At 47.8% G+C, this 22,729-nt stretch overlaps 1 protein-coding gene across 1 annotated transcript in view; it reads right to left on the reverse strand.

Annotated features, from left to right (window-relative positions):
- Positions 1 to 22,729, reverse strand: part of TIAM2 (TIAM Rac1 associated GEF 2) — a 91,128-nt gene that overhangs the window by 43,355 nt on the left and 25,044 nt on the right. Inside the window, 5 exon segments of the mRNA XM_037520621.2 lie at positions 7,855 to 8,118; positions 8,625 to 8,717; positions 10,935 to 11,013; positions 11,152 to 11,256; positions 12,225 to 12,380. Coding sequence (XP_037376518.1) covers positions 7,855 to 8,118; positions 8,625 to 8,717; positions 10,935 to 11,013; positions 11,152 to 11,256; positions 12,225 to 12,380 — 697 coding nt within the window.

Here is a 22,729-nt window from a genome sequence, read left to right on the forward strand (position 1 = left end):
TGTACACCTGCTCTGGGTCTCTGATGGAAAATGCAAAGCTAGTAATAAAGCCACTTTCAGGCCTGGTTCTGCTCCTACAGGGAATGCATACCCCCCAAAAGCAGGAGGGCCGCCCAGACCCACAGGGAAGTGCATTCAAGCCCTTAGCTGGTTTCAGACACTGAAAGCACTTTGGTAAAGAAGAATCCAAGTTCAAAACCCTTACAAAACACTTAGTCAAAATTCTATTTTGAGAAGAAACCTAAAATAAAGTACACAGATGCTGTTGGGGACGTGCCACGGAAAGAAGCAAACAGCAACGCCTCCTCTCGGGAAGGCTGCTGCTCTGTGGGCCTGCAGGGGCGCAGGAGAATATTAGTCAGCCATAAAGAGGAGGGAAGTCCTGGTCCACATTCCCCAGGGGGGAATGGAGGCACCTAGGAGACTCGCTGCTCCGTGGAAGGAGCCAGGCAACAATCTCATATTGCAGGTTCTGTTTCTGTGTAATTTCGCGAGAACGGGCCATCCGAGCAGCACGAAGGAGCATGGTGGTGGCAGGGGCTGGGGTGGGGCTGCAGCTGCTGATGCTACAGGGCGTCTCGCCGAGTTGATGAAAACGGCCTGAAATCAGTAGGTGGCGATGCATTCAGTGAAGACACTAAAAACCACTGATTTTTACATTTTAAAAGTGATTTTTATGGTATGGCACTCAGTTAAAAAAAATTGTTAAGAGTCTCTGGGCACACTGAACAGGAGGGAAATTAGAATTAAACTCCACCATACGTGGGCTCCAAAGGACCGAGTCACATGAAATATATAGGGTGTTGCTGCCAAGTCAGTGGAAATCATGTGAACTATCAACCAAGGCACAAGACCAGAGAGAGGAAACTTTACTGAACCGACCTTTCCTTGAACTGAGAAAGCCCCAGATGATGACAAAGCAGCCAGACCCCGGCCCCCGCCCCCAGCTGAGACGGGGTGAGAGCCGAGCACCACCAGCAATCCAGCCCCTCGGGGCTCATGCACCCCGGAGTACATCATTGCCGGGTTTCGCTCTATGTATGTTAGTGGAGGAACCTTTAAGGGGAAAACAGGTGGTTTGAGTCCACACATTTCCCCTACATGGAGGAAAAAACGAGAAGACACAATTCTACCCCCATCTGCCACCGACTGACCTTGTCCAAGCTGCTGGCAATTTAACGCGACTTGGTGCCTTGATTTACCCGGCTGCGAAAGTCAAATGATAATAACACATCTCCGATCCGTCAGGGTGATGTAAGGGATAATTATTGCTTTTAAGGTTCTTAGTGAACTTTATATTCGAGACAGCCTGCTATTATTACGAAGCCTTAACAAACACCTTCTCTACGGCAGTCAAGACCTGATTCTATTTAAAGAGGTAATGAGATTTGTTGCAAAATCAAACTGGAGTGCTCCATCCATCACTTTGCTTTTCTTTCACTTTGCAAACTTTTGTAGGGCATGCATATTACACCATCTCCAGATTCTCAATTTAACCACATCTGCATAGTCCCTTCTGCTATGCAAGTCCCCGCTCCCACAGTCACTGGTTCTGGGGATTAGGATCTGAACATTCTTGGAGGAGGGAGCATTATTCTGCCTACACAGATATGCACTAAGCTAATTCAGGAAAACACCCCACCATTTCCCCAATCCTCTGAGTCCCTCCACGGTGCTCAGAGGAAATGCAAACATCCACATTGCTCTTCTAGACCCCTTTGCTCTAAATAATCAGAAAAAGCCCGGGAATCCTGCCTCTGAGTAGGACTGCTAATCCTTTTTTTTTTAAAGATTTATTTATTTATGCATACAAGAGCTGGGGTACAGGCCAGAAATGCAGCAGGGGAGGGGGTTGAGAGGATCCACCAGATACAGAGCAGGGAACAGAACAGGCAGACTGACTGAAATACACTGCTGAGGGGAGCAGCGGGGAGACAGGAGAGGTCTGCTGCACCATGTGGGTAGCTCCCTGGCAGGCCGGGGGATCGAACTCGTGCTGCAGAGGCTGCTGATTGCTTCATTGTGCTGAGACTTAACCCCTTGCGCCACCAGGGAGGCCCCCCTAATCCTCTTTAATACCAAGATTTTTTTTTCTTCAGAGAATGAGTATGTACAAGCATTTTGCTTTTCCCACTCACCTATTAAACTTCTTGGGGGGTAGAAAAAAATGCCTAATTCATCTCTATGTACTTACAACATTTCTCAAAATGGCATGAGTTACTTGTTAATAAACAAGTGAATAAATGAATGACGGAAAATGAGAAAAGGAAAGCAACCCCCTACATGACATTACTAGGGAATTAGCACCCGAGCCCCTGGTGCCCTCACCCCCACTGCCAACAAAGCCACAGGCTTCCACTGGTGAAAAGGAAGCGACCTCAGGACTGTGAAGGAACCAAGAGTTCTGAGACCAGGTCTCTGCCCCGGCACAGCCCGTCTCTCGCAATCAGATGTGTAAAACATGCACGCGCGCCAGCCACCTCCAGGAGCACTAATATGTTCTTACATCTGGGGATCTGGGTGTCAGCCAGGCAGACTCAGTAATAGCAGCTCTGCACACACACAGAGCAGTCTCTGAGCTGAATGCAGTTAGTCATTCCAGACCAGGGGACGGCAGCCAGCACACCCCCCCTCTCACCAACAGGCCACGGAGGCCCGGCCCATGGGAGCAGCGCTGTGGCTGGGCCCGGGTGGAAAGCTGTAGAATGGACACACGTTCCCAGGAGCCACTCATGCCAAAGAGCGAATCTGCATCTAAGTGGCTTCTGGTAGCTTCAGACTCTACACTACTCGCTTCTCAATTTAAAAGGAGAGAGGTTTATAGTGGGGTAGGGGCTTTAAAAACAACAACAACAAAAGAACCTCAGGCTGCAATTACCTTTACCATCTGGTAAGCATTTGCGAGGTCGACAGTGTCTAAATGGGGGCAAGAACATCGTTTTTTTTTTCTGTTTTGTCTCCTATTAAATATATCCCCCCATCCTAACAATGCAGTCACTTTTTAACGATACATTTAGCAATTAATATCTGTTTATAGATGGAGCACGCCTCCGGCCACAGCATGCTCATTGTTTACAGAAAGACTTTGTTCGGGAACTCTGTGCCCAAAGAGACTCTCTTAAAAACTGCTGCACGTTTTCAAAAGATGGCATTCACGACAAGAGGGGTTTTCCTACATGAAGCCAGCACCATCGTGTCCAGGACCCCAGCACACACAGGGCCGGCACATTCAATTCCATCAGCGGCCTTGTTGGCTCAAAACCAACACCAGGGCCTCCCCGGTGGCGCAGCGGTTGAGCGCTGGGTGGCGAAGCTGCCCGCGGCCTCTGCGGCGCCGGTTCGATCCCTGGCTGCTCCCCGGCCACTGGAGGAGGGTCCCACATGGCGCGCAGACCTCTCCTGCCGCCCGCTGCTCCCCTCAGCAGTGTACTTCGGTCCTTCTGCCTGCTCTGCTCCCCGCTCTGGCTCTGGTGAATTCTCTCACCCTCCCGCGCTTCTGACTGTACCCAGTGCTTGTAGAAATAAATAAATCTTTAAAAAAACAAACAAAAAAAACACCCAATACTAGCCTCTCTGGGGGATTCCATGGTACAGTTAATGCCCTCGAAAAATCAGTGTCTCTGCTCAAATCACATACAACCTACGGACATTCCTCTTTCCATGGGGGTGACTGGAACAGACACTCAAAGGCCTGAGTGAGTGCAAACATTAAGTGAGTGCTCACTCCTACGGCTCCATCTGGCCCTCCTGCCTCCTGTCTGCCCCGCTCCTCAGGAGTCTCCTCTGGGCAAAGCCACTGACTGCTGGGAGGTCCCTGCTTCTCAGCCTCAGCAATTTGCTGATGGGGATGGGGGTCTCCCTAGTGTGGGCTGAGGAACAACATGAGCTGATGAGTCAACACGCTCTGTTCTTGGCAGGACATGGTGGAGGTTGAGCACAGAGCCCCCCACCCAGGGGGGAACAACACACACATGATCTCAGTCCTCAAAACCTCGGCACCCAGGGTGCAGGGCCAGTTGGGACAAATTGCTCAGGGTCACACACACCTCCTTTAGACCAACCGCTACGAGTCTGTGGGAGTGAGCTCCCCCCACGCTCCACCCCTCCCACCATGCACCCCTCCCACCCTCCAAATGCAATGAGCTACCAGGGCTGACAACCACGGGTTTGCAACACCCCAGACTTCCTGCAGGAGGCTTCCTGAGGCAGGCCCAGGAATTTGCATTTGCACAGGCTTCTCAAGTGAAGGAATTTGCATTTGCACAGGCTTCTTCTGTGCACCCTGAAGCTTGAGCACCATTTCCCTAAACATAGATGCATTAGTGAGTCTCATGGGGCAGTAGCTCCCTCTTTTCTAGAAAATCACAGAAACTGAACAGCTACTCATGCCCATTCCCCTGGCTGCTTGGAATTTGTCGACATAAACAACAGTTCTTTCATTCAAAGATGTACTTGTATTTCATTTAGAAATAATATGTGTGTGTGTGTGTGTCTGTTCTAATTCTCAATTTTTTTGCTCAAACTGGATCAAGAGAAGAAAGCTAACACATAAATTTCCGGGTATTTGACCAAAACCAACAGTAAAACACAAGCCAGAATTCCCCAGGCCTTGTACATTTTAAGCATCATGAAGGGATCCGTAAATGTTCAGTGTGAATAGTCGAGATCTGCCCCACACAGCTGTTTAGAGCTTCCTCTCCCTCCACCTTCTGCTGTCTGTACAGTTTCTATTTAAAATCCATCTCCCCCCTCCCAGAGAGCCTGTCGTTTGGCTTCTCTTAGAAAATCAAGGGGTGGAGGGGACACCTCCCTGGTGGCACAAGGGGTAAGTCTCAGCACTATGAACCTATCCACAGCCACTGCAGCACCAGTTCGATCCCGGCCAGGGAGCTACCCACATGGCGCAGTAGACCTCTCCCACCTCGCCTGCTGCTCCCCTCAGCAGTGTATTTCAGTAGATCCATCTGTTCTGCCCCCCACTCTGTCTGGTAAATCCTCTCACCCCCCATACCTCTGGCCTGTACCCCAGCTCTTGTATGCATAAATAAATACAATCTTTTTAAAATCCAGTGGGAAGATCCCCTCTTCTTCCCAAGGACCTGCTGCCCATCGCTGTGGAATGTGGAGTTCAGGGCAAGGCAGTCTCTTCAGCGACCGCTGCTCGATGCAATTCCAAGCTGTACGACAGCTTGTTTTTTGAAATTGCTAATTCTTTGATTTCTGTAATTTCTAGTTGTTTTTGCAGGAAAATGGGGTTGCTGTTTTCTAATTTGCTACCAGAGCAAATCAAGGCAGTTTTTTTATGAAACATTAAGTTGCACAGGCGGCGGAGGAGCAAAACCACATTTTCAGACTTTCAGACTTTCAGACACTGAGTTCCCAGACCTGAGAGACCAGGAGGGGACTCAGCAGCCTCGCCTTCTGGATGAGCAGCCTAGGGTCTCCCAGAGGCAGTCTGAGCCCAGGACATGGATCCAGAATTTATTTGGAAGGTGAGTCCAAGAAGCCCAAGAGAGGGCCTGGGGAAAGCAGACGCAGTGGGAAAAAGGCCCTACAAGGCAATGAAGTGCTTGGCCACATGCAGCTGGGCTCCATCCTGCGGGGCTACCCCAGACGTGTGGAGCGCACCTCACCACTGTCATGAGGGGACAGGAAGATGGGTGACACCCACCGACCCCAGACCTCCCGAGCGCACACAATCTGTGAAGGGCAGGCCAGGACCTGCATCCAGGTGGACTCGGAGCCCTAACCCCCCACCTACCTGCTTCCAGCTTCCTCACACGCAGTTTATCCTGCAGTGGTGATTTCAGGGGCCACTGTGAGACCCGCTCTCTCCTGTTTCTCACCTCCCACCCCTTATGTCCTTAGCCCTCAACCATGAAAATGGCCCAACTTCCTTGTAAGACACTCACTGAGTTTTACTTCCCCTGCAAGCTACGCAACTCCTTCCAAAGGAAATAATGTCCATACTTGCAAGGCGTTTGGGAAAGATTTGTTTCTAGCACAAGCACCTTGCTAGGGAGCAGCAGAAGGGACAGACGGCCTCTCCTGGGCGGGAGGACGGGCTGCATCCCCTTCTGGGGAGCACGATTCATCCAAGAGAGCTGTCTGGCCAGCACCTGTGGGTGGTCAGGACGTCCGGGGCTGACCTGCTGGGCCTTCCCAGACAGCGGACTCCAGGGCTGAGACAGTCAGGATGAGTAAGGGAACAGTCACACATACATCCAGGACTCAGCTTACTGTTTCCATGCCAACCCCCAAAAAAGACAAGCCCAAAACAAAAAATCAAAACCAAAAACAATATAGCAACCAGCTGACCAGAGCTGCTTGATTTTTCCTAATTCAAAAAAAAGGTGAATTTACTATTTCTAGAGAACTCATTCCTGCAAGCACCAGAAGTGTTACAGCCACCACAGTGACTTCCTATTATGATAAAATACATAGAGATATAACAGGAGGTGAATGCATCCCTCAGGAACAATAAATTCCACAAATGGACACAGGCACGTATTAGCCGGGACACTCCGGCCTGGAACGGCAGCCCAGGGCAGCTGAATGATGGCCTAATATAAGCAAGTAATTAATTAGGTCCATCATAATTTCTGCTTTATGACACTCACTTTTATATGCCAATAGTCAATTTAATGGCATTTTAAATTAGAGTGCGCCCCAAGAGAGGAGCAGAAAGCAGCATATACCTTATTGGATCACAAATCTTACCATCTGATTTTTTAATTCCAAAAATGACCTAATAAACTTGCTTTATATAATTAAATCTCTCCTAACAACTTCTCTTTTGTGTTTTTCATCCATTTTTGGTAATCATGCAGAGATTTCAATTGGAAATCTGCTTTTGTAATTAACTGCAAAAGTGACTCTGTGTGCTGGGAGGCTCAAGACCCTCTGCTGGTTGTAGGACAGGCCAGAACCTCTAACTTCCTTGACTGCACCGTATGAAATATGCGCGCATAGTTAAAGGAATGGTTTTGCCATGGGAACATTTTTACCTTTTGAAAAATAAACTAGCATAATTTTTTCTTTTGAGATCTGTAAAAAATTGTAGACTTCTGATGCTGCATTAAAAGTTTGGCCTTTGGGGCCTCCCCGGTGGCACAGCGGTTGAGAACTGGGTTGCGAAGCTGCCAGTGGCCTCTGCGGCACCGGTTCGATCCCCGGCTGCTCCCCGGCCACCAGAGGAGGGTCCCACATGGCGCGCAGACCTCTCCTGCCGCCCGCTGCTCCCCTCAGCAGTGTACTTGGGTCCTTCTGCCTGCTCTGCTCCCCGCTCTGGCTTTGGTGAATTCTCTCACCCTCCCGCGCTTCTGACTGTACCCAGTGCATGTATAAACAAACAAACAAATAAATAAATAAAACATTGCCTCTATTAAAAAAAAAAAAAAAAGTTTGGCCTTTGTGGAAGAAAAAGAGGCAGGAGGCAGGGTTGCTCCGAGATGACTGAGAGCAACATTTTCACATGAACCTGTTCTAAGCACCTGATAAATTACTGCAAAGTGGAATAGAAACAGAAATCAACTTTGGCATTTTCGTTAGCTTCAGTCACAAAGCAATTACAACAGTAAATATCGTGGGTGATTTTTAAAGTTTCCGTTAAGTTCTACAAAATGTTAATTTGTGCAAAAATAATTATTTTCTACTTCCACAGAAGTCTTCTAGTCACTAAAAGGCATGGAATTTTGATCAAATCTGCTTGGATGACATCTGTGTTCTCCTCCTAAGAAATGAGAAAACATTCTTTGAACAGCTTATATCATCTAGGTTTGCAAGCAAGAGTGCAGCCCCCAAAGATTAGCTGCAGATACCAGAGGTGAAGAAGGAAGAACGAACAGGTCCTACCATTTGTTGTGTGCTTTTTAAAGTTATCCAGGAATTCCTCCAGAAGCTGGGACTGATTAGGAGGGGGCAGCAGACTCTTCTGGTTCCTTGAGAACAGGTCACTGTCAGACCAGGACGAACACAGGGTTCCTTTCGTGTCTGGCGGTCGAGCAAGCAGAGTGAGCCCCACGGTCTTCTCAGAAAACAGGGCCTCCATCTGCTTGAGGTCAAGATCTGACACAGCTTCCCCATTCAAGGTCATAATTTCATTGCCCTTTCTCAGCCCTGAGAACAAGGAAGGGGAAATAGAAGGAGAGAAAAGGAGAGAAGTATTTTAAGATAAAAGAAGGCTGCAATGTTCTTTGGGAATGTTCTGTTGCTATCTTCAAAGATAGCACCAAAATGCAGAGTGTTGAGATGCCCCTGATAGTAAAACAGACTCCAGCTCTCTCTGGAGCGGTACAAGGAGGAGCCATTCGAGAGCCACTCCAATCAACTCTTCTTCTATTTATCCATTTACCTGGGAAATACGTGGGCTCTACCTGTCTCCCTGCCAGGGACTCAGATCCTCCCCCTGCCTTGTCTCTCCACATCCCTGTTCCCTCTGGGGACATCTGTCTCAAATGCTCTACATACATGCATTTGCAGTTTCACTTTAGCAATTATGTGCACTTCCTTTATTCTAGAAGAGACCGTTTTCTGACAAAACTGTAGGGAGAAAATTTCCCCAGCCAGACTGCACGCTGCGGCTTTGAATGAAAGAGAACAGAGACACCATGTGCCCCACGGACCTTCTCCGTACGCCAGGCCGTCGGGGAGAACATCGCTGACAAATATCCGGCTGAGATGCTGCTGCTCGTCCACTTGTGCTCTCACTGCAAACCCTGCACGGAGAGGAACAGGAGAAAAACAGTCTCAGCTCATTCGACTGTGACTTCGGCAACTCGGTCTGCAGAGTTTCCTTAATCTCTATTCTCATAAGCCAGGGATGTTGAAATCATGACTATTTCGAAAGCAGAGAGATTCAGGAAAAGAGGAACAGGTCAGATGTTAAGGTTTAATAAATACTGACTGCACAGCCTTATTCAAACGTCGAGACAAGATGCTTGTATTTAGAGCCACGTTCACAGCAGCCCAAAGGAAAAAGTGATTCGACTCTCTGCCCACCCATAGAGGAATGGATAAATAAAATACAGCATACACGGAATATTACTCACTCATAAAAAGGAAGGAATTTCTGGCACATACAACATGTATGAACTTTGAGGACACATTGCTAACTGAGCTAAGTCAGACGTGAACGAATACTACAGGATTCCACGCACATGCAGTACGTAAGGCAGCTGAGTTCATAGAGAGAGAAAGCATAAGGGCGGCTGCAGGAGCTAAGGGGGAGGCAGACGGGAGCTACTGTCTGACAGAGGCAGGGCTCCCATCCTGCAAGATGAAAGCAGTTCCAGACACTGGAGGCCTCGACGGTGGTTCAACAATGCAAATGTACTTAATGCCGCTGAACCGCTCTTTCTAAGCAATCTCAAAAATGGGTAGGATGGTAAACTTTATGCTATGTGTATCTTACCACATTTATGATTTTTTTTTAGATTTTCAGTTGAGATACACTTACTGAATTGAAAAAGACTTATTAAAAAAATGTAGTTTCATACGATACATACTGGCGGAAGAAACCACTAGAAGGTGGAAACGAACGTGAACACTACAGTGCTCGCCCAAACATGACCCCATCCAAACCCCCCCTGAGCTCTCCCCCTCTAGGCGAAGGCCTGCCGGTCTGCTCCAGGGGTCCCCAAGTCTTGGCCCTGTCACACTGTGAGTCCTGTGACCACTGGAAGAACAGCAGGCTCCCTGTTGTTTCTGCTGGGCCTCGGGCAGGGCCTGGCAGATGGGGGTCACCAAGTATCGTTGCCAGTGTGTTCGGTCTTTCCATCATTACATGCAAAGGAGACTCATTGCTGGGGGCCAAGGAAGGAGACCGAAAGCCAACGGGAGAGCAGACAAAATGCTGAGAGGGCTTCCCGGGAGAAGCATCCTAACAGGTAGGGCCAAGCAGACTTCATAGATTGAGAAACAAAGAATATTGATACAGTTCACAAGCACTAGTCCTTCCTGTGGGATAAATATCCCCTGATGATTGTTTAATTACTGCCGACCCATTACTGCCGACCCATGCAGAGGATCCAATAAAATGATTGCATTTTATTCACCAATGAACTGGAAAACATGAGCACAGTCTAGAAAGAGCTTAAAGCAGAGTTTAAATACAAACAGAAATGCAAAAATTAAATACTCCCAGGGCCTCCCTGGTGGTGCAAGAAGTTAAGTCTCGGCATTATGAATCTCTTAGCAGCCAGGGACCTGACCACATGGCGCAGCAGACCTCGCCTTGTCTCCCCGCTGCTCCCCTGAGCAGTGCATTTCAGTCAATCGCCTGTTCTGTTCCCCATGCTGTCTCTGGTGAATCCTGTCACCACCCCGCTCTCCAGCACCTCTGGCCTGCACCCCAGTTCTTGTATGCATAAATACATAAATCTTTACAAAAAAAAAAAGAGAGAATTAAATACTCCCTAGTAGCCTGGGTGGGGCGGGCCCTTATCCTAAACTGAAGCTATTGCAGGCAGACACGTCTCCTTCCAGAGACTTGCTGGAGACTAAACAGATCTGCACAATGGGAGGGAAGGGGGCCGAGAGCAGGAGGGGCAGGGCAGGGCAGGGAGACTTTCCAGTGGGTGACAGTGAGCCTGAAGCACGGACTCTGAGGGAGAGAACTGTTGTGACTTCTGAGTTAGCTGACAAGGGCCCCTGGCAGGCTCCATTCACGGAGCCATCATCGTCACCCAACTTTCCTATTTTTCACCCACGTCGAGACGCAGCTCTTTTCTTTCCTTGGGCGTTCTCCCCCAGGAATATATATATTTAGATGCCTGCTAAGAGAGAGAGAGAGAAACGGAGGAAGAGAAAGGAAGGTCAGAAACTACTCTAACACCTTCTGGAAATGCAAACGCGAAGAGAACATAATCAAGTGCCGAGGGCGGGGGCGCACGAGCCGGACAGCAGCTTCTTCGACAAGGGCGTCCGGGCCTTACCAAAGTCGGACACGCCCCCCGTCTTGGTGAGCTGCACGTCGTAAACGTTGAGCGGGAAGACTTCTATCTCATCATAAACCTCCGGAAGGCAAAAACAAGTGGAAAATTATTTTGACTGTTTCCAAATTAGGTGCCCGATGTAAACACAATTAGCTATTTTTAAAATCAAGGGGCCAGGAACGTGCTTCTAATTTCGGTGAGGCCGCCGGGCACTTGCCTGCTCTTGCATAGCTTCTCCAGGCCCCGGAACACAACACTCGATGTTCTCATCTACCAGTTTTCGAAGTTGAAGGCCATAGTGGCTGGGTTCCAGCTGTCTCATCTGAAAAGAAAAAGACAACTACTCAGATTTTAAATGTTCTCTCCAAGTGCATCATTCTCAGCAGGCTCATTTAAAATCAAATGGAAATGCAAAAGAAATGCTGTATCTGATCTGCAGAATTTAAGCTTATGTAAGGGCTCAAACTTCAGTGTGCAGGAGAGAAAAGAAGGGACAAATCATTGTTTTTATAGGAGGTTTTCTCGAGATACTGCTTGTCACTAATAGCAAGAGCTGCAATACCTGATTCTAAGTCATTTCCCCCATTGCTCACTTAGAGAAATTTGTAAAATGTGTGCACAATCACATCGTCTACTCACTTCAGCATTAGGAATTTCCTGCTCTAAAACTTTTCAAAAGGAAAACGTGTACACACAGACTCCCTCGCCCTCCTACCTTCTCTTCCCCCCACACACATTTTCATCAGTAAGATGTTATCTCAGGCCTCTGTCCTAACTGGCCTGCTGCTTCTGACACCCTGCATCACGTAGAAAGCTTATCGACGTAATAACTGATACCTTCGGTACAGAACAATGGCGGTTGCTGCCTGAATAGAAGCCTTGCATAATGGAGTAATGGAGTCAAAGGAAATCAGATTCTACGAGCTACATACATAAGTTCCTGGGACGCCAAGGATTACGTCGAAGTACAAAGGAGGGTGAAATTAAAGAATGCTCTTCTCTTAAGTGTATGTGGCAGAGTAGCCAAATTCTACATGGCTTTTTTTTAACCATTTCATCTATTTAATTCCATTTTCTCTGAAAACTTAAAATACTGAAGCTCTACTACACCATCTGGTGGTCTAAAAAAAAAAATCAGATCACTCTTCTAGAGGAAGTGAACTAATAAATACTTTCACTGATCAATATGCCCATCTGTTCTCTAGTGAAGAAAGGGCGGTCTTAAACACCACTCTGATTAGAAGGCATTATCCTGCATTCACAAGTCTGTTCCCCCAGCGATTTCATTACCTTGCAGGCCAAAGCCAAAACATCTTCCACCTTGTGTTCAGGTTTGATCAATACAGTAACCCCAGGATTACCCTGGAAGCGGATGTGCGTCTGGCTTTCCCAGGTGTTGTCTCGGGAAACACCATCCGTTGAACTGTAGTGCAGAAGTTCATCCACCTGTGGTTAGACACCGAAAGAAAATGTGGTCCATTTCATCAACGAGGGACACCGCTGAAATAAAGCCCCTTAACACATAGCGTTTTATGGCGATGCTGCTCCCATCTCTGGCTTCTCACGGCGATCTGGGACAAGTCAAGCCTACCGCGTCCTCTCTGGTTTAACCCACATAAAAGTGAAGCCCAGGAGGCTGATTAGAAGTCAACAGGGGGGCCTCTCTGGTGGCACAAGGGTTAAAGTCTCAGCACTATGAAGCTATCCACAGCCTCTGCAGCACGAGTTTGATTCCCAGCCACGGAGCTACCCACATGGTGCTGCAGACCTCTCCTGTCTCCCTACTGCTCCCCTCAGCAGTGCATTTCAGTAGATCCACCTGTTCTGCTCCCCACTCTGTCTCTAGTGAATCCTCTCATCCCTACACCTCTGGTCTGCACCCCAGTTCTTGTATGCATAAATAAATAAATCTTTAAGAAAAAAAAAAAAAACAAAGCAAGAAGTCACCAGGGCCATTGCCCCGTGTTAGCCCAAGTGCAGAGACTGCTCTGTTGCCCTACCCTGCAGACCAGGGCACCGGGAAACCCACACCCAAGCCACAATGGCAGCAAATGCTGGAGACTCTCGCCCTTGGCTGCTGACACCTGTCTCCTAACCCTGAGTTACACTAACTTCACCACAGTACTTCCTCTTCTCCCATTTCCTCTGACCATTCGGCTACTTGCTGTCTCATCTTGTAGAGGATCATCTCAATCACAGCAGCTCCAGGGGGCCCACCCCAAAGCACTGAGTGTCAACTTCACTGCCCCAGCAACTCGATGACCTCATGCTGATAGGTACTTCCATGATTTAGAAACAAAAGCAGCTAACATTTACTAAGCAATTCACATAAATGTTTTCTGAGGGCCAAAAAAACATTTGTGTTGCTCCCATGGTAAGGAAAAGAGTTGGGCATCTCAAGCGAAAAGACCTGTTGCTCAAGTCACAGTTTCTATACTCGGGCAGCAAGGAGTGAGCTAGCTACCGGGGTAGCTGATTACTTAAGTTTATGAATTGACAACTGAAATTTGTATGAGCAAAGGAGAATATACGTGAAAATATCTTACACCCCAGAAAATATCACACACCATTACATGCTACTTTGTCCCACTTGGCACATTAAAGCTCTCATTGATGGGTGGGTTTGCTTTGAACCCATTGCATTAAAAAAAAAGAAAGAAAGCAAGAAAGCAAAAGATTCTCCTATCTAGGATTAAAAAGCCAAAAGAGATCCAATTTAAGAAATTCAAAAGAACAGGTTTAGGTAAAATCTGTGTTTTGTTTTTAACATGTGGTGCTCATCTTTGGAACGACATTTCTGGATCTGTCATAGAACTGCCACTTTCTGTACATTTTCCTAGAAAGACCATCAAGCCCAGAATGAATGGGAACCTCATGTGCCAAATGGAAAGGAAAAAAGAGATAGAGGCAGATGCTTGAAGCCAAGGGCGCGGGGCACCCACACGCACGCCACTGTCTCCTGAAGGACCATATTTTCTCCCCTGGGCCAGCCTCCCAGCTACGCCCCATCTGGCCAGAGATCTCAGCCAGGTGAGTCAGCAACAAGCAGGTGCTGCTTCCTCAGTGCACACTTGGCTGAAATGGCTCTGAGAGGCCAGCAGAGGGCACTGCGGAGTCAGGCTGCTGGCCAGGAGCGGCCAGTCCCCATCCCAGCGCTGCCGCAATGCAATTTATTTCTGCACTTTGAGGAAACAGGGGGCGGTGGCTGAGGATGAACAGGCAGGGCAGGGCCATGAGAAACACAATTCACAGCTCTTCCGACCTGCCCTCCTGTGCCCACCCCTCGTGCCTATCACAGAGACTGTGTTACATGGGGCTAAAAGGAGTATATTTTGTGTGTGTGTGTGTGTGTGTGTTTAATTCTATTGAATTACCATTAGTTTACATAACCATATAGCTTCAAGAGGACCACTTCACACCTCAGCAGGTGCACATGACTCTCCCACCATCTCAGCAACCTGCCTCAGGACTGTCACATAACCCTGCTCCACAAACACAACCAAAGTTACTCAGGTTCAGGAAAACACAAACTAAGCTCTGACACCTATCTAGGATTAAAAAGCCAAAAGAGATCCAATTTAAGAAATTCAAAAGAACAGGTTTAGGTAAAATCTGTGTTTTGTTTTTAACATGTGGTGCTCATCTTCGGTTGTCAATTCATCTCACTAATCTACCCTCCAAGGTGGGCACCATCCTGACCCTCTAACTGGTGAGAAGAGTGAGGCTCAGAAAATTCTAGAAACCCACCCAGGCTGTGATTGAGGGTCTATGGGGATCTGGAGCCTGGAAGCCTGGTGTGCGCTCACCAATTCCACACCACAGAGGAAGGAATTCAGGCTGCCAGCTACCGCCTCACAGGACGGGCGCGGGCCGACACTCTCAAATCCTTCGCTTGTCTGATGCACACACCTGGGCAAACACCGTCACTCCCCGGAGGGAGTCACGGCCCTGCCCATCTCAATCTCCTTTGCCTGCTTTACCTTCCTCACAGGTGCAGTGAGGAAACCCTACAGTGCCTTGAACCTCATTTCAAATGCTACCCCCTCTGATGATGTCGCTCCTGTTCCCTTGCCGCCACCTCCCCCAGTTCCGCTCAGTTGGAAGAATCTGCTCTCCCACGTCCCTGGTCCAGCGCTTAGCCAAGCCCTGCTCCCGAGAGAGGCATTTCCAGGCTGCCCCCCTGCCCCCAGGTGCTCAGAAAGAAGACAGCAGAGGCTCTGCCTTCCTCACCCAGTGGGCCCTGCCCCAGAATACACCACACCCCAGGTGTTCAGTCCAATGGGAAAGACAGGCTCCCCCCAAACCCTCAGAGCAGGCTTCCAAGATGTGTCACCTGGGCCACAGGCCCCTGGGCTTCAGGAGAAACTGTCACTGCTTCCTCACCTACCTGGGAGAATGCAGGTTGGCAGTAAGACCCAGATTTAGGACTGTCTCCAAAAATAGCCTTTCTACCGGAGAAACCTCTCATTGTGGCAGACAAATATCAAGGGATAGGGCATCTGGCTTGTGTCATTCGAGTTGAGTCCCCCTTCTCGCTCCTGGAAGCCTCAGGTCTCAACCCAATTTCCTTCATTCAAGATAAAAATAACCCTGGTTGGTCCTATTTACCGTAGATTTTATGGTCACATAGATTTGTCAGGCCTATGTAATTATATTTATTTTTTTCTCCAACTAATCTGTTTGATGTTAATTTGATTGCTCGACCAGCCTGAGAAGAACGAGAAGGGTGTGTGGGGGAGGCAGGGGGCTTTCTTCACCACCCCTCCTAGAAATCCGGCCCTACTCAGTCATGGAAGGTAAAAGCATCCGTTTTCAGCGTCTTATTCAAATCTGTTTATAGTTCTTAATTCTCTAAAGTGTCAGGAAGAGAACTCCAAAGACGATGACTGACAGGGAAAAAACCCTAAACAAGAGCGCAGGTCAAAGCATTACTGGAAGAACAAGAGAAACACACACGCTACGGCCAATTAAACAAGGCCCGATGCCCACAACTCTTCTGAGGATCCATGAGTCTACACTGTTGACTGAAGACGGAGCGAGAGACGCCCCATCTAAGACAAGAGCAGGGAAGATTCAGGGCTTCCCAAGAGATCCTGCCGTGAAACTTCACAAGCAGCCTCTTCCTGTATACGAGACCCACTCATACACATCTCACAGACACACGCAGTTGAAGAATTTAGTAGAACCTGGTATTCAAAGGCAGCCTCGGGAACGTGGACTTGATGAGTCGGGACTAGAAGAGAAGGGATTTGCTGCTCCCAGATCTCCCGGGTCGTGGCAAGCTTTGCCCACAGTAGTGACAAAACTGAATCTCCCTCAAGGGCCGGCACTGTCGAGCTAAACATAACATGGTCTCCTGCTTATTTTCTCTGGCTTATTTTTCAGTAAGCCAGATAACAGCCTCCCACTTGCTTTAGCACAAAGATAGCAGAGGGCCTTAAAAATCGTCACCTAAAAAAATGAGTGATCTCCAAGACTTTTCCTAGCTCACCCTTAAAAGGTGCTACATTCACCCAGATGGCCAGAGTGGGTGGCCTCTGCCAAGTCTGTTGCTCACCCTACATCCCATCGCTGCTCTTCTTCTGCCCAAAAACTTAGCTTCCCATCAGCCTGTTCAGGATTGCCAGTCCTGGGGAAGACATGGGGGCAGCAGACACATGCCAGGCGTCTGGGCAGCCACTGCCTGGTGACTGCTCCCCAGCTCCAGGCTCTGGGGCCTACATCATCCCTTTTAGTTTGATTGTCAAGTTTCACTGGCTTAACGTTGGCTTGTAATATTCCAAAGAGCTCAGGGGCCTGATGCTGTCACTCAACATCCACTACATTAGGATCCTCACCAAAACACTAGCTTGCATTGCCCACCACACCAGTGACTGTCGACCCTAGGTCCCCACCCCACCCTCTCCCCCTTTGGAAAGCACCATTTTGTTGTTATAGTCTAAGAGCCTGTGTTGTTGTGTTGCTTTCCTTCCTTATCTTGCACACAAGCAAAGTCACACAGTGTGTGTCTTCCTCCAGCTGACTTATTTCGCTGAGGTTCATCCTCTCTGAGTCCATCCAGGGGGCACAAGTTGCAGTATATGGGGGCGTCAGGAGATGGGTACAAGGAAAGGGATCTGACACGATGTAAATTGGAAAAAGGCCCTCACTGTGTAGAGGAACTTTCTGCAAGTTCCGCGTGGATGCGCATTGCACTGAAGTCGGTCTCATCACTGTGACCCGCTGACAGCCACGACAAAGAACTTCGTGAGGCTCATCCTGGTTTCAAGCCCTGGCACTCAGGTTAATGTGCAGCCGCTCTGCCCGGCCAAGAAATGCACTTCACAGCTGGCCCTGGCCACTGTGGCCAGGAGGCAAAGCGCTCACCCTCCGGGCAGGGCAGTGGCTCGGGAGCGATTACGGGGCGAGTCCGAGCGTGGTGCTGACCACACGTCAGGCTGCTCCAGAGCAGGTGCCTCCAGGAGGGCACGAAGCACCGTGTGTCCTCACAGCAGATGCTTTTGGACCGAACGGCTCGTAATTACTACCTGGATCACGGGAGGGAAGGAAGGAGCAAAATCACAATCTGGCTGCCACCGCCGTTGCTGATAAAAGGAAGGTCTATTAGCCAGTGAGACGGCAGAAAACACAGAAGGAGTTACATGCTCAGGGTTTGAACAAGAGCAAAACATCAGAGGAGAAAGTGTGTATTTCTTTCTTGGGCTGTTGCCCAAACATCAGCTGCTGGGAAAGAAAAAGTGAGACCTGTGTGCGTGGGCACGCGTGTCCACCTTGAGCCTCAGGGCAAGTTAGGGACAGTGAGGCAGCTTCAGGGACAGCACAGGCAGGGCCTCCAGGAGAGCGAAGGAAGGCTCCAGGGATAAAGGCAACAAATTCCAAAGGGGAAGAACCAAACACCCCAGGACTAGGGGCAACAGGACATTCTGGAACTAGGATGATACAGAAAAGTGTGCTGCGATCAGGGCGGGGACACAGAGACTTAGTTCTGCGCACAGAGACATTCAGGCAGTGAGTGAGGCCGCAGAGAACCAACCAACCACGGAGACTGTGGAGCTGTAGAATAACCAGGGAAAGCAGGTGCACATTCCCTGAGGCCCAACACCGCTTGGGCACCCCTGCCCCTCCCTGGCCTGGTCCACCGGCCTGGAGCCCCACTTTATTTCTGTTCCTTTTCTCCGTAATAACCTTTTTGTTTCTCTAAACAAATCTGCCTCTTCTCGCTTGCCTGAGAGTCTGAGAAGTTCCTTCTGTGGCTTCGTGAGACACCAGCCCATGGTGGTCTAGTGGCTGGACTCAGCGCTGCCCCTGAGCCTGGGAGCCGATCCTGACTGGGAGACTAGGCCTGAAGACCTGAAATTACGGTATCAACCTGTTCGTGTGTGTGCCTGCATGTCTCTCTCTCTCTCTCTCTCTCTCTCTCTCTCTCTCTCTCTCTCTCTGTATGTGTGTGTGTGTGTGTGTGTGTGTATCTGTTCTACCTATGCCATACAGATCTCATACTAACATTCTAACAGGCCACTATGTTACAGTCAAGAGTAAGTTCTTTCATTCATATTTTCCAATTTAAAAACCAACATTAGCATATTTATTTTCCAGTGTGGAGCTAATGACTAAGGCAACAATACTTCATTCACTCCCTGTCACAGAAAGTTGGGACACCCCCAGGCCAGTTTTCCACGGGAGCCGAGCCAAGGCCCAGGGGCTGCCACAATTTCTACAAGAAGCTTCTGGGGTAGCCGCCCTCCTCAGCCTCAGCGGGGATTTGTGGTCCCATCTCCATAACAAACACCTCCCTTCAAACTGACTGGACTCATTATTACTCATCAAGAAGGACCCCATGAAGAGCCTTCATTTTTGGCTAGCCAAAGTGTCCTTTCAAAAAGACTCAGATATGACTGGCTTTATTCCAACTTTAACGGATTTTGAATTAGGGTGACTCACTGCCGACTGTTACATGAAGCGCCAATTAGAGCGGAGTATCTGTAAATGCACCCGCCCATCCGCCTCTGGCCTGGCTGCCTGCCTGCCTTACACTCATGACACAACACACTGTCTGCACACAAAGAGGTGGTGTATTCTCCAAGGATTCACACAGGGAAAGGAGCGAGATGTGATGTAAATTATTCAACCAGAGCTATAAGCAGAATTTTAAGTCCCCAAGATATAAAAACAACAGAAACCCCCCCATTTCTATCTGCAATTCAATTTAAACATAGTCACCGACAGACCGCAGCCCAGAAGTGACAGATACACCATGAAAGTCGCCCCACAAATCAAAGCAAGTTCTTCAGTATCCCTATCCCACCAGCACGCTCAGTGAAACTCAACAGGGATAAATGTTTCAACACAAGGCTGGATGCGGCGGCCCTGCTCACCCCTTTGGGTGCATTTGAGCTCTGATTAAATAAGCACTGAAGCTTGACACTGACCAATAATGGCTATTTCAGCAAAATTTATTTTCAAAGTCCAACATAGGTTCTGCTAATAGTGCGCTGATGATATAATTTTTTAATTTTCAAAGTAAGACTTTTAAATGGCTATTGAAGGCTGGCAGCGATATGGCCATAAAATGTTGGCTTTTATTATTGCAGATCACGGAGTTATTAAGTACTAAAGGATCACACCTAATAGAAACAACTAATAGACAAATGTATAAAGCAACACTATATCCTCGACAGCGTGCTGTGGGGGAGAACACAGACATAATCATAAGATAAACATAAAACTAGACACAACGGGTCCTCATCTTGCCACAAGACAGGACATACCTGGCAAGGCGACAAACAGTAAAGGGAGTGCAGGCACGTAAAGGGAGTGCAGGCATGTAAAAGCGCAGGCATGCCTCATCCTCCTGCACCTCACTGGATTGCACTTGGCAGTTGTTGCACTTTTTACAAATTGAAGGCTGTGCAACCCTGCATGGAGCAAGTCTACTGGCTCCATTTTCCGACAGCACGTGCTCACTTTGTATGTCTGGGTCACATATGACCTAGGTATGGACATTATTCCCCCCACCAAATGCTGTTGTAGAGTAGTGCAGATATACTTATTAATAATATGCACCGGGAAACCCCAAGAATCCACAATCCATTTCACTGCAGTGCCAAGCACAGCCCAGCACGTGAGGGTCAGGCAATCTTCTTCAAATCTAAGTGAAACCCTGGTGTGACTGGCTCTGGAATTTGAAATAGGCTCTGCAGGGGCATAGAAATGAAGGGACAGAGAATAGAAAGTGGTCATCAGGAAAAGTCTGCCTTTTGCTGGTATGATTTATAAAGAGGGAGGTGTGGGTCTGGCTTCCAGGTGCTGCCATGGTTGGTGCAATGGAGCAAAAGGAGAAGGGAAGAGACAGGAGGAGGTGTGACCTGCAAGCAGCACCCACCGCACCTGTGGGCCACGAAGCAGCTCAGGCAGAGCTGGCCTCCCCCGAAGGCAGGACAGGTGCTGTGCTGTTGCCTGTTTATGACAGCGAGAAAGTTCCTCACTCACCTCCCAGGCCACTCGCAGTATCTGACCCTCCACCATTCCTCAGTTTTCTCAAACTAAATTCCTAATTCACTGAACTATCCCCAATGAATTTATTAAATAACGCTGCTTGCTTCTGCAGAATCTTAAGCTTGTTCAAGTCTATTTAAATCGGGTTCCAACCTCCACAAATACTTCAGAGGTTAGTTGGACATAAAACCCAAGGTAAAATGATGTGGTAAAGCAGCCAGTAAAAAAACAGATGATAACATAAAACACAGCTTTAAGGGGAAGTTGGGGGCTTGAAAACAGACAGAGTCCAAGCCCATCCAGACAATATTCCCCACACTCCAGAATTCCAGTCAGAGTGTTTCTGAGGAAGACACTCTGGAGGCTAGCAGGAGCCCAGCAGGCAGCTTCCCTGAGGTGCTCTGAGACACAAAGGCTGTGGATTCAAAGCACAGGTGTGAAGGTATCTGACAACCCTGAAAGGAAAATGCAATTTTGGCTTCACTAAACTCTCAAATAAGGGTAAATATTGCCGAGGAATAGGGACGAATAAATGAAAGTTGCTGTTTTGACTTGAGTCCTATCACCAATTTTAAGGCATAGTTGTCACAAGTTCAGAATATTCAAAAATACTTGACATTCTGAGACCAGCTCTTATTTACCTAGTGGGGACGATCTGAATTCTAAATTTCTTTTCAACTCATTCATGTGAAGACCCTGAGCTAGCATTCCCGGCTTAACAGTATCCTTGCTGCAAAACAAGATGGTCGTCCTCTACCCCAAAGTTTACCTCACTGGAGTTACTGGAGTTTTGAGGTAGCTGAGTTCCAGAAAATCCATGGCTGCCACTTGAATCAAATACCTGATAGACAAAGGGGGTAAAGACTAATGAAATGCTTCTGCGGTGCTCACCTACCCTTTTTCAGTATCTAAAAATTCCAGTTTATAATACTTTACAAGATCTCCATATCACGAGGTAAACTATTTACTACTCTACCACATCTAAAGTTTTAATTTCAAAATTGAAGTTGCTTTTAATCCCTTAACATGACTGAATATTAAATTTTGTTATGATACCATGTATTATTCAAGTAGTCCTGAATCATCTTGATAGTGCTTTTCACCAAGAAGTACACATTTCTGAAGATGTGGGACAGAGCTCAATATTACTTGGCAAGATCAATAAAATCAAGCTGGCAACTATTTTTCAAATGTCTATAAAATAAATATGGGGAAGAAGTATGTTGGCTATTAAACGTGGTTGTGCTTGGATGGAAAGACTAGGGATAATTGAGTTTTTCTAATTTCATCTTCTAGATATCGTAAAACATTACAGTCCATTCAGACATTTATGGACACCCGACACACCCACTTCATTCAGTGATAAAAATACCAACACCACCATTACTTTCACGTCATTTTAAAACAAAACTGTCCCACCAAATGACATCTTAAGTTGAGAACATCTACCACACACAATGGGGTAGTGATTAGGTGGTACGAACTAATTAGGTTCATACCTAATGAGTGGAATGGCAACCTCTCGGAAAAATAAGTTATCAAATTATTTATCATTATCATTTAATTATATAGAATGGATTGTCATGATTAAAATCAGAACTTGCCTCAAAGACAATTTTAAACTTCCTAGAAATTCAGTTGAAAACTATAAGCCCAGGGCCTCCCTGGTGGCGCAGCGGTTGAGCGCTGGGTTGCGAAGCTGCCCGCAGCCTCTGCAGCGCCGGTTCAATCCCCGGCTGCTCCCCGGCCACCAGAGGAGGGTCCCACATGGCGTGCAGACCTCTCCTGCCGCCCGCTGCTCCCCTCAGCAGTGTGCTTCGGTCCTTCTGCCTGCTCTGCTCCCCGCTCTGGCTCTGGTGAATTCTCTCACCCTCCCGCGCTTCTGACTGTACCCAGTGCATGTATAAACAAACAAACAAACAAATAAATAAAAACATGCCTCTATAAAAAAAAATTAAAAAATTAAAAAATAAAAGAAAACTATAAGCCCAGCAGCCAGTGAAGAAATGATAGTGAAGAAATACTTTTCCATGTAACACATGGCAATGCTTGCTCTTTACAATTAAATTGGAAATAGAACCATCATCTCAAAAGGTGATATTGTACGAGTATTCATATACAGTGGCTGTGTATAAAAGACTATGTGTTTTGCTGGGTTCAACGAACAGCCCCTCCCCACTACCTCTACTTGTTTCAAGGATAAGGTCAAAGAATCTCATCTATTCCTGTCAGCTCCTGATCTGCACAGCCAAATATCCACATAAGCTTTAGAAAACAAAGTTCCGTAAGACGGGACCCTC

Source organism: Talpa occidentalis, unplaced genomic scaffold, assembly GCF_014898055.3.
Source record: "Talpa occidentalis isolate TD23 unplaced genomic scaffold, MPIMG_talOcc4v2.1 talOcc4.2, whole genome shotgun sequence".
NCBI classification, from domain to species: domain Eukaryota; kingdom Metazoa; phylum Chordata; class Mammalia; order Eulipotyphla; family Talpidae; genus Talpa; species Talpa occidentalis.